The 12,957-nt window shown below is 41.2% G+C and overlaps 1 protein-coding gene across 1 annotated transcript in view; it reads right to left on the bottom strand.

The window, feature by feature from the left end:
• Positions 1 to 12,957, bottom strand: part of MCOLN3 (mucolipin TRP cation channel 3) — an 85,505-nt gene that overhangs the window by 12,715 nt on the left and 59,833 nt on the right. Inside the window, exons 6-10 of the mRNA XM_082265821.1 lie at positions 9,785 to 9,869; positions 9,612 to 9,708; positions 7,182 to 7,281; positions 4,083 to 4,195; positions 1,334 to 1,483 (exon numbers count right to left, since the gene is read on the bottom strand). Coding sequence (XP_082121947.1) covers positions 1,334 to 1,483; positions 4,083 to 4,195; positions 7,182 to 7,281; positions 9,612 to 9,708; positions 9,785 to 9,869 — 545 coding nt within the window. The remainder of the gene's footprint in view (positions 1 to 1,333; positions 1,484 to 4,082; positions 4,196 to 7,181; positions 7,282 to 9,611; positions 9,709 to 9,784; positions 9,870 to 12,957) is intronic.

Below are 12,957 nucleotides of genomic sequence, written 5' to 3'. Positions count from 1 at the left end.
TTATGATGACACAACTTGTCAAGTAAACGTCGATGGGAATGCCCTGGGAAATGTTAAAAAGATCTGGGGCTTGTGGCTGGTTCCCCCCTGGCCTTATTTCCCTTGATCTTATTATGGATAGAATATTATTGTAAGGTTATGTGTCCCAAATTCTCCTTATTGTTGGAATGTCCTTTTCAGATTGCCATAGTACTGATGGTGACATTGTTTGTCTTGATTTGTGTAACGGGTCCAGAAGTGCATTATGTACAAGTGCAGGGTCCAGAAGTACATTATGCACAAGTGCAGGGTCCAGAAGTACATTATGCACAAGTGCAGGGTCCAGAAGTACATTATGTACAAGTGCAGGGTCCAGAAGTACATTATGCACAAGTGCAGGGTCCAGAAGTACATTATGCACAAGTGCAGGGTCCAGAAGTACATTATGCACAAGTGCAGGGTCCAGAAGTACATTATGCACAAGTGCAGGGTCCAGAAGTACATTATGTACAAGTGCAGGGTCCAGAAGTACATTATGCACAAGTGCAGGGTCCAGAAGTGCATTATGCAAAGGGTGCAGGATTTCAGAAGTGCATTATCTACAGAGTGCAGAGTTCAGTAGTGTGTTATGTACAAATGTACAAAGTTCAGGAGTGTGCTAGGCACACAGGCCAGTTTACAGCCAAAAAGGGCTTCCCCCAAATTCTCCCCAACCCACACCCCCACTCTTACTACAGAGCTCTCCTCCCACTCCCAAATCCCCCTCTCCCCCACCTAGAAAGTACCAAAGAAAGGGACTGCTGCAGAAGAGTAGCTACAACTTGCATCAGGTGAGTGCAGGCTGGGAGCATCAGGAGGAGCTACTGCTGCGAGACTAGAGAGGCTGTGTACATTCCCTGCCCCCTTCTCTGCGGTCTTAGGGATGTGCAGGGCAGAGAGGATTCTGTGTGAGCTGTCTAGAGAGGTGCACTGTCACTTGTAAATACAGAAGCTGGGCTTCTGTATTTACAAGTTAGTTATGAGCAGTGAACACAGGGCCAGTGCCGGAGGTGACAGAACACGTTCCAAAAAAAAAAAAGTCCTGCTTATGAGTACCTATTTTCATCTGTTAATCAACATCATAGTTTCCCTGCTGGGCTGTGGATGACCAGCAACAGAATATTAGTGAGCAATCTTAATTTTAAATACATGTATGAATAATCTTATTACATTTTTTTCCTTCAAATGAAGTAAAGAAAAATGAAGCCTTTTTTGTTATGCTTAGCAAAAAAATGTAATTGTAACTTTTTACAAGGGCATAATTAATTTTAGGAAGAGTTCACCATTGAGGCCTTGATGTTTCTTGCCTACTAACCTTTGCCTGGATCTCCATCTTCAGAATGGAACCTACGATGGATAAAATATCACTCACAATAATCAGAATGTACCAGCCATTGACAAACTCCATTTGATCTGACCAGGGCACAGCCTTTGACAATCGTTGTTGGACATACATTACATATTCCTGAAAAGTGAATAAATATATGGTTTATTGACCAGGCAAGTATGGGCATTTATAGGTTGGCATAACTCATGTACTTAGAACTTTACCAGAGTAAACAATTTCTATGAACTGAGCTTCCAAGCATACACCCAATGATCATCCACAAAACTTTAGTCCACATTTAAGCCTCTCCATGACTAAGCCAATAAGTATGAAACACGTCTGATAGGGAAGGTCTACTGGCAGGGATGAACATGTTGCTTTATTGCTGAATACAAATTGTCTAAGCTGAATGACGTCATTGATGTGCGACTTTTCCTTTTCCACATTTAAACCTAGTTGTCACTGCCAAACCTGTTTCCAGGTCAGTGAATTCTTTTATGGGTGCATTATTTTAAGTACACCTATGCTCTGCCCCTTTTCGACAATGTCATGAACTGCGTGAGCCCCGATTCGCGAGTATTTATTTTTAAAGGGGAAAAGGCAGAATTTATTTTTAAACGTTTGTTAACCTAAAAAAAAAAAAAAATATTGATCCTGTTCCCTTAAAGCAGTTTATACAGCATAGTGCTTGTGCTGTGTAATTTGGCCCCTTCTATCACCAGAAATACCTGGCTGATCCTGCCTGGCTATGTCCTTCCCTCTGTAAACTGACCACGGAGAGAGCTGGCGGGTCACGTGAGGGGCGATCAGCTCTCTATAAACTGATAAAGAAACGGCTTATTTTTTTTTAAAACGCATACACAGACACAGGGGCACAGGCACACAGGATTAATAAACAGACCAGACAGGCTGGTATAAAGTGGCTTAACAACCACTTTAAAGGGGAAGTTTAGATTCCAGGGGGACGCCTATGAATTATTTTTTTTTCGTGGTTTTACTTCTTGTACATACAACTTAGAGCAGGTACTGGGCAGAGGGCAGTCAATGACCATAGAGAATGGCATCTGCACAATAGTTGTGGGAGAGACAGCCATGATTCTCTATGGATGTTTCCCATCCTGAGCCTTTAGGTTTATCACCAGAAATATCTTATTCACCTGTAACAGGCCTTGCGGGACCATAAAAAGACAGTGCTCACCTTCCCAGTGCTTATCAGCCACTTAAATCACTGCCCTGGGAATTCTATTTCCTTTTGGAAACATGACACCCTCCCTATCTCTTTGCCATTTTGTGCTTGGCACCTGAGCAGCCAGTCATTGAAATTACATTTAAAGCATCAGGGATCATCCATAGCCCAATGTCTATTTAAGCAAGTCACAACTTACTAAGGCATTTTAATCAGTCTGTAGGCAGGAGAGCATGAAGGCGGTAAGTACAATCTACCTATAATCATTCCTATAAAGTGAACCTGGTACTTTGCTCAATATAGACAACATACAGAATCACTGTGTAGAATAGAATGTAGAAACAATGTGCTGTTTTAAAGCTCTTCTAGTATACAGGCATACCCCACTTATAAGTACACAATGGGACCAGAGCATGTATGTAAAATGAAAATGTACTTAAAGTAAAGCAATACCTTTTTTCATTTCTCAATGCATGTAAATACACTAGCTCCATAGGAAATTTTGGTCAGCTTGACATGGCATTGCTCCCAAACCATGTGACAAGGACACCAAGCTTGGGGAGCATGTTAAGAGGATCCAGGACTATGACATAGTAGATTACCTAGGCAAGCTGGCCAGCCACAAGCAGGATATGTTGTAGTCCTGGGTCCCCTCTCTGTGCTCCCTAAGTTTGGTATCCCTGTCACTTATGGTTTGGGAGCAGTGCCATGTCAAGCTGACCAAGATTTCCTATAGACGCCAATGTTAAAAACCGGGAGTAGTGTCATGCCAAGCTGAACAAGCTGTCCTTACTCGCGAGTGTACTTAAAGTGAGTGTACTTAAAGCGGGGTATGCCTGTACTATTTTAATGATGAGATACATTCATATCTCAGTTGATCTACAGATACTGTTATAACTCCTCTAAGCAGTGCCCCTCTTTACTGTCCCACTGTCCATGCTAAATACAGCCTTACTTAAACTGGTTGTAAACCCTCTCTTGGAAGTTGTACCTATAGGTAAGCATTTAATAGGGCTTACCTATAGGTACTGTAAACATCTCCTAAACTTGCACCGTTTAGGAGATTTTTTTACTTTTAATGCAGCCGATGACGTCATAAGCGCATGCACTTTGAAGGAACGGCCTCCCGTGCCATTCCTTCAGAGCCCTGTGCCATGAACAATGAAAAGCAGGTCCCGCACGCATGCGTGGGAGTGATGTAATCGCGTCTCCAGACAATCAGATGGCCGGAGGACGCAAACCAGGAAGCAGGTCGGCCGAACATGTCGACCATCCTGTCGCTGTACGGGCGGCACTGCGGGGGCTTCAAAGGTAAGTATTTAATAATGAGCTAGTATGCGATGCATACTAGCTCATTATGCCTTTGTCTTACAGGTTTTTTTTTTTCTCATTTAATTTTGCAGGGTTTACTTCCTCTGTAAATAAACATTTTTAAAAATCTGTAAAATCATGGTTGATTCAAAGACATTAACCATTCTAAAGCCTGTATCCTTCTGGTAAATATTCACGTTGAACAGAACTGTAGTTATAGTTAATAAAAGCTGTACTTACTCTTTGAAGGTGAATTCCCTTAACTACAGAACGTATGCAGAGGGTTAAGGAGGAAATACAGGTGAGGATGATAACTGCATCAAATATCATCATGTAATGTGTATTCTTCTGTACTGCAAAGAATGACAAGATCAGTCCTTATTGGGAATGGATGAGGATTTATGAAGATATATTACAAAATAATAATATATAAAGTGCTAAAGAGGAAAACAAGTATGGAGTCTTATTTGCTTATATTTCTTAAAGTGGAACTAAACTTACTGATTTACCTGTTTCCCAAAACCTTTACATTCAGGGCATGCCTAGAATAAGAACTGTAACATTTACTAGTGTGCTTATATTAGCTCTTAACTAAACTGTCAAGCCATCACCAATGGGTGGTGTCATAGCTGATCACATTTTCAGTACAATGGCAACTGCAGTATAAACTGAGGCAAATATGGCGGCTTCCTTGGCTGTAAAGGCTAGAAGGTTTTTTTCCCCAGGAACCACAATGCACAGCAGAGAACCAGGCATCCAATACATACAGTAGTGTGTAGGTTAGTGGAGAGGCCAGGGAAGGGAAGTACAGAAGGACAAATCAAAGGAGTTTGCAGCAGAAAAGAGTAGGGGGTGACTTAAAGTGGTTGTAAACCTCAGACATAAAATACAAACAAAGCATATCCCTCTATAGTGTGTACTTGTCTCTATCCAAAACGCTAAGTGTCATTTCTCTCTGCTGCCTCCTTCCTCAGCTATCAGCATGAGTCACTTCTGACAAGTTTTCTTGACACCAAGAGAAAAATGGTGACAGGGGAGGGATCTCCAGCACATTGACAGCCTTAGCTTTGTTCCTGTGCGCTGTGTGCAGGGGGTGTGTCCCTTCCCTCCAATCAGCTCTCAGAGCTCCCCTCACTGATGTAACTTCTGCTCTACGCCCCCCTGCTTTTACAAGTTTGGAGATTCTGTGTAAATTCTGCACTTTGAATGAATTTAGGGGAATGATGCCTGTAGACAAACAGGTACAGTTGCTGTAGGAAGACTTGTTTCATCTCTGTGTGTCACCTGAGGCCAGTTACTTCACTGGGTATATGTGAGGGTTTACAAAAATATAGTTCACTAAGTCCTAAATAACACCTTGGAACCTAACCATACACTAAGTCTAGCACTACTGTTAACCCTAATGCCCAACCCTTGATACCTAAACAAAAAACTTAAACACCCACTATGGGGAAGACATATGAAAGGGTAGAACATGAATTAAATTAGCTGTCCCTTAAAGCCAATTAGAATATACAGTGGGTATAGAAAAGAATCACCACCCTTTAAAATAATCACACATTGTTGCTTTGCAGCCTGAAATGAAGACAGGCACATTTTTGTTGTATCCAGCTGATTTTACTCAGTGCAACTTATACCATCCAATTGAAAGATATAACACCAACATTCAAAAAAATAAAAAAAAAACAGAATTACAGAGTTGGAAAAAGGATCACACCCTCCTAAAAATGACTTACATTAGGTGTAACTTAATGACTTAAAACTCACATCAGATGTAACTTAACACCTTCTCAATGGCATGCTTTCAACTGTGATCAGCTGTGGTCATTTGGATTAGCTCGGCATGAAAAGAGCTTTCCTGGAGCATTTCAATCCCTGGTAGTACAACTGAAGCAAAAAATCAACTATGGGTGGCAAGGCACTGTCACCGGGATCTCCAGGATAAAGCTGTGGACAGGCAACGGATAGAAAAAAAAAATGCAAAGTCTTTATCCATGCCTAGAAGCACAGTGAAGTCTATTACTAAGAAGCAGAAGGTATTTGGTAAAACACAGACCATCCCTGGATCAGGACATGACTCAGGATGAAAGAGCCATGAGGAAATTGGTCAGAGAGGCTCCCAAGAGGCCTACAGCAACTGAAGCAGTTGCAGGAATTTATGACAAAAAGTGGTAATTGTGTGCATAAGACAACAATATCACAAATTCTCCACAAATGTGGCTTATACGGGAGGGTTGCAAGAAAAAAAGCCACTCCTCAAGCAAGACCACATGCAGTCACCACTGAGCTTTGCCAAAACATACCTTGAAGATTCTGAGGCCGCATTGAAAAAGGTGTTATGGTTAGATGAGACTAAACTTGAAATATTTGGCTTCAACACCAAACGAAATCCAATACAGCTCACCATCCAAATAACACCATTCCTACAGTAAAGCATGAAGGTGGTAATATCCTGTTATGGGGGTGTTTCTCTGCAGTTAAGACTGGAACACTTGTCAGGATTGAAGAAAAAATAGATGGGACAAAATACCATCCCGATTCTTTAGGAAAATCTGCTGTAGTTTGCCTGGAAGTTGGCAATAGTAAGGTTTACCTTCCAACATGACAATGACCCAAAGCACACAGCAAAAATGACCACACAGTGGTTGAAGGAGAAAAAGGTGAACGTCCTTGCATGGCCTAGTCAGAGCCCAGACTTAAACCCCATTGAAAATCTGTGGAATGGCTTGAACACTGCAGTCCACTAAGGGTCACCATCAAATTTAACTGAACTTGAGCAGTTCTGCAAAGAAGAGTGGGCAAATATTGCAAAGTCCACATGTGCAAAGTTAGTACAGACATATGCCAACAGACTAAAGGCTGGAATTAAAGCAAAAGGTGGTTCAACAAAAAAATGACACAAGGGGGTGATCCTTTTTGCAACTCAGTGATTCTGTTTTTGAATTTTTTTTTATGTTTTCTGACATGCTGATGTTCTGTCTTTCACTTAGATCTTAGAAGTAAATAATGCTGGATAAAACAAAAACTGTGTCTGTCTTCATTTCAGGCTGCACATCAACAAAATTTGATTATTTAAAGGGGGTGATTGTTTTCTATACCCACTGTAACTCATGCTCCGTAAAACAGGGAAGACAAGTACATCCCATAGGCCAAACGATTGATAACTGTTCTTCAAATAACTGCACATCCCAAAGTACCTGATAAATCCATAAATTGTCAAAACCTTTAAATGCCTCCTCGCATTCTAAAGTCTACAGATGTTCTGCTTATCAAAGTCCACACAGATAAATCCCATATGATGATTGTTTGCAGATAATAAGTTATCAAAGCAATACTTACTGGATCCAGACACGTGCCAGTCTTTGCATTCCTGGATGCTAATATCATTATCCAAAGTTATTTTAATCCGTCCACTGTGTGCTTTATTATCAAACGTTATCTGGAAATAATTAATGCAATGCACAGGTCATCATACAGGAGATATCTAAGGGTTACAGTGTATTCACTCTTTTTATATTCCTGGTGTTCATACCGAATATACACTCCTCAAAAAAATTAAAGAAACACTTTTTAATCAGAGTATTGCATCAAATCAATTAAACTGCTGGGATATTGATCTGGTCACTTAAGTAGCAAAGGAAGTAGGGTGGGGCCTACCACGGTGATGTCATCACATGAATACATCTCTGATTGGTCAGCAGCAGATGGGGCTGCTAATCAGTTTCACAGGTGCACTAGATGGGCAACAATGAGACAACCTCTAAAACAGAATGGTTTTACAGGTGGAGGTCACAGACATTTTTTTCCCTACTCATCTTTTCTGACTGTTTTTTTCACTAGTTTTGCATTTGGCTAGGGTCAGTGTCACTCCTGGTATCATAAGGCGATACCTGGACCCTATAGAGGTTGCACAGGCAGTCCAACTCCTCCAGGATGGCACATCAATACGTGCCAATGCCAGAAGGTTTACTTGTGGCTGAGGACTTTCTCTACATACTTCATTGTGTGGTTTCCAACCATATGCATTGCAGCTGAGATTTGCTGCATGGGATTTACTGTTAGTCCTTAGCCATTTCCATTGCACCTGGGGAATTTTCCCTGAAGTACTCATTCTGTTAATCCACAACCATTTCCATTGTACCTGGGGACTTTTCCCTGAAGTACTCATTATGTACTGGGAGATCATGCACTGCAGGTGCTCAGATACAGATTTCCCTCCAGCAAACAGAGCAGTGATGCGGTTTAGTAGTAACATCACCAAATCTCAATCAAAAATCTGGTGAAACTAGCAGTCACAGCCACAATGCTATTTTCTAGGAGGAATTTATGAAAAAAAGGCAGAATTTTCAGAGTTTTGCTTAGGTGCAATTAAACATTTGTAGAGGTTTCCTATAGAATAGCATATCTTCACTTTTTGGGTCTGTTTTATTTTGTCTTTTAAATTCGCTTAGGTTTTCTGTATCAACTGTATATCATTGTGATCATTTTAATTTAGGTAATTGTATTAGTGTCTTTTACATTTTTTAAGTGTACAATTTTAAAATTTTTCTGTAAAATATGCACACAGGGCAGCCATATTTGCCTTGTTACATCAACTGGTTGTATTATGCCTAGTATTACATGCACAGTTGTGTAGCCTTACTTTCTGCCTCTCTCACTGCAAGTATACTAGTCTTCTCAGATTAATTGAAAAGAATAATTAAGTGGTTCATTTTGCAATAGGTTTTAGAGAAGGGCCATTGCTCTCTGTGGGCAGGGAGCATGAGCTTTTGCTGATTGCAGGGCTTTAGGTCTCACCCAGAAGGGAGCATTAAAGAGAGACCACTGCTTCCACATAAGAAGGGGTCCTTCCATGTAGTATGCTGTCACAGGACAGGTTTTTCCACTCAAGTTGTGGCTGTTTTCTAAAGAAAATTAACTGTTAAGCTTTGTATAGATTTTGTTTTGATGACCTCGGAATATATTTGGCTGATTCAAATAGGAGGTTCAGGAAGGTTAGGCTAATATATAGCAATCATTCAGCGAAGCTGTGTGTATATGCATGACATACATCAATTCCCTTAAAGGAATTGTAAAGTTCGAAGTTTTTTATCTTAATACATTCTATGCATTAAGATAAAAAAAACCTTACCTGAACCCGAACTCTGTCCAGCAATGTTCACGAATCCTTTGGCCGTTCGGGACTCTCCCTCCTGATTGGCTGAGACACAGCCGCGACGCTATCGGCTCCCGCGGCTGTCAATCAAAGTCAGTTAGCAAGCCAATCGGAAGAGAGAGGGGGCGGGGCCGAATGACAGCTCTGTGTCTGGACAGATGGAGCCGCAGCTCGGTTCGGGTGCCCCCCATACCAAGCTGATTGCTGTGGGGGCATTTGACTGAAGAGAGGAGCCAAGAGCAGCAAAGAGGGACCCTAGAAGAGGAGGATCCGGGCTGCTATGTACAAATCCACTGCAACAGAGCAGGTAAGTATAACATGTTTGTTATTGAAAAAAAAAATGTGACTTTACAATCACTATAAGAATATCTAGAACAAATGAGTAAAAATCGTTTAAAATATTTTCTGGGTACACTTTAGAATACTATTTAAAAATGGCTTTGCTGAACACTTTTTAATTTCTTTAATCTGTTTTTGTTTTACTAGCTCTATACATGTGACTCAAAAAAGTGTAGAACAATATAGGGAGCTATTATATGTACACTAGTGACCAGATAGCAATAATGATGAATTTATAGGTGGAGGTAATCAGATGGTGCATCACACGTACTCACTGTCACTGTAAAGTCGTAGCAGTCTGGCAGCTCATGATGACGGATGGTCTGCAAGTTGATAGCTTTTAGCTTAAACATGATCTCCACTGTTAAAAGTCTAGAGAAGTAAATAATTCACATGTTAAAAATTTTCTGGAAAAAAGAAACGGGGCTAGCTCTGAGAGATTACTCACCGACAAAAGTCCAGAGTCAAGTTCCAGAACTTCTCATGAAGAGTGAGATCATTTATCGGGGTCAGTGGTTCCACAAGAAAGCACTCTACAAGCAAGAAAGAAGGGAATGCCTATTAACATTCAAATATAAGTCACTTAAAGCTGAACTCCTGGCAAACTGCTAAATACACAGAATAAATAAACATATGGGAGCCCACTTACCTGCTAAAGGATATGTATTTCTTTCTACCCAGTCTTATGATATACATAGCACTACCAGGCAGCATATCCAGGTGGGGGGGGGGGGGGCTCACATCTCACTGCTAAAGTTAAAGTGTTACTAAACCCAGGACCCTGCATGCTCTATATCTGGTCTCCCACAGTACACAGAACATGGAAATACAATTTTTTTTTGTAAATATAAACTGCTAAATACCTTTTCTCATCTGCAGTATATAGCAGTCTTGTGGTTTCTATCAGTTCCTGGTAAAGCCTGTAGGAGGGGTTTTCATACTGTACTGAGCTGTCGTATAAAGCTGCAGGGGCTCCTGACCCTCTGTCTGGACAGTGCTGATTGGCCCTTTGCTGATCATATGCACTCTCCCAAGAAAAAAAAACGTTCTAGCAATACACATTAAACTGAACATGTGCAGCCTGACTCCAAAGGCTTTGTCTTATCCGGACGTTTTGGAGTCAGTGGAAGAAGAGGAGGATCTGTGCATACAGGATCAAGAAGCCTTTTTACACAATGCAGAGGATTAACCTTTTCCACAGTGAGTATAGCAAGCATGCTTTACTGCATATACACACTGATTTTAATGTTGTGGGTTTAGTAACACTTCAAGCCACAAATCTAGGGCATCTACGTGCCCCCCCAACTTTTGAATGGATATTGAAGGAGCAGCAACAGCCTATTGAGGTCATATGTCTGCTCTTTCCACTTCCCTGTCAGTACATGTAAATGTATGACACTAATTTGGTCTGAATGCTTCTGTAGCAGGGATTGCTAAAGACTGATTGATACTAATGGTGCAAATTTCTTTCCTGCAACTACGGGCTGTAGAAAAAGAAATTTGCATGACTCCCCCCCTCAGGACAGACAGTGCTGAGAGGGGAATCAGTAACTGTCTTCTCCCTGCAGGAGAAGATAGTGATTATTTCTAGCAGCTATAGCAGCCGCTTGCGATAATCAGAAGTCTGGTTGTACCCATGTTGATCGATTGATCAACTTGGTACATTCAGCCTGTCCATTAACAGTTCGAATCTCGGCCGGTTCCTGCCGTATATGGCCGGCCTTAGTCACATTCTGTTATTTACACTAGTTGCATTAAAAACACATTTGAGGTTTCTTTTTTATATAAATACATAACTGCATTTCATGGTGTTTTTAAAAACCTGCCTAGAGTTCACCTTTAATTGATAAGAGCAGGGTTTTTAGGAATCCATATAAAATGTGTAAAATAAATAAATAAATAGACGTAACATGGTGTATTTCTGAAAATTAAACATATTCAGTGAATTCAGACTGCTTACTCAGTGGTTCTAATCTTTATTCTGCCATTTAAAACTTGATCATCCACAAGGCGACTTAGGCCGGAGCCTAGGGTCTGAGGAGTCTCTAAGGGACCCAGCATTACCCTTCATACTCCTGCAATAAACCTGGGAAATAGCACAATTGGTAAAAGCTGTGCATCGGCCTGTCACTTTACAAGAAAAGATACTTTTATAATTGGGGTCTTATGAGGAGGTACCACGCCAATAAAAACCATGCAAAGTGAGTTTTTCAATCTTCATCAAAATCAATAGAACGGATGGGGACCAAGGCTGATACCTTGCCAGGGCCCTATTCTGCCTTAATCCCCACATAGGCATACCAAATACTTGGCATAGGCTTGTGGCATGTCTACGCATACGCACGAAACCCAGTAATCAACTAAAAAAGAACTTGCAATGGTAACGCAGAAGCAGAGCACTGCAAGCAAGACAACTTTTTTTTACCATAATAGAGGAAAAAGTAAACAATTTTTAAATATTTAAGTTATGAATAGGAATAAGTAAAGAAGGTCAAAACCAACCCTTAGTTTAAACACAGGATACAGCTATAGTCTGCGCCCATTGGCTACGCCCCTCCGACGCATTTTTTTTTTTATAATCATTTTTATTCGATTTCAACAAATATTGAACCATAATACAATAGTACAGAAATGCTTGTGTACCAAATAACAATGCGTGGTACATTACCATGCAAAACAATTTAGGTTGAGGACAATTACAATCAACATCCATAGAGAAAGAGGAAAAGGGGAAGAGAAAGAAAAAAAAAAAAAAATAGTGGGAAAGGAGAAAAAGGATGGAATAAGAACAAGGAGGATAACAGAAGGAAAGTGAGAGAAAGAAATTCTCAAGTCCCATCTGACCTGGTCTAATCAGCCCTGATTTCTTGGGTCTCTGACCCATATTTCTAATACACGGTTATATGAGACTAATACATTGCCATCGGTAGGCCTACATTCCTCAGGGGAGGCTCTTTCACCGATCCCCCGATCGAGGGGTCTCAGCATACCAGTATGTGTTGTAGGGCACCGGTCTGACTCTGCGGTATCCTATGTTTTTGTGTATTAGCAATCAACTCTTTTCGCATAAAGATGTCCTTTTCGAAGATCTCGACATAGGGGGGGGGGGGGGGGTTGAAGAAATAAACTAGGGCAAAACTGCACTAAACTAAGTGGATCCACTTTGTTCTGTAGAGAGTTGTGGGCTCCTGGCATTTCTTATACATGCTTGGGCATTGAGGAAGTGTCATACCTTCTGTTCTCTACCATTAACGTAATCCTTTCCAAAACTGCCACCCCACCCCAGGGCCGCAAAGCTCAGAGCTGCTCAAGTGTGGCATCAACAGGTTTGTCAATTTCCAGCGAGTAGCACATCCAACCGGACCAGGCGTCCAAGAATTGTTTTGCTCTATCTTGGCCAGTGTATACCCATCATTCTGCCTCCATAATCCTGTCCACTTCCCTCCTCCATTCCTCCAAGGTGGGGCACGGAGCTTGTCTCCAATATCGAAAAATTAGGCTTTAGGCTGCATTTAATAAGTGTGGCGTCACACTCCGTTTGTAGGATGTCATGGAGGAGGGTGTGTCGTTGGAAAAGGTACCGGAGGGGCTTGAACTCCAGAGCGTAGGGTTAATTTTTGT

Source organism: Pelophylax lessonae (genome assembly GCF_965119305.1).
Source record: "Pelophylax lessonae genome assembly, chromosome: 8".
In the NCBI taxonomy this organism is placed as follows: Eukaryota; Metazoa; Chordata; class Amphibia; order Anura; family Ranidae; genus Pelophylax; species Pelophylax lessonae.
The sequence above is the reverse complement of the archived record's forward strand: the minus strand, read 5'-3'. Positions and strand labels throughout refer to the sequence as shown.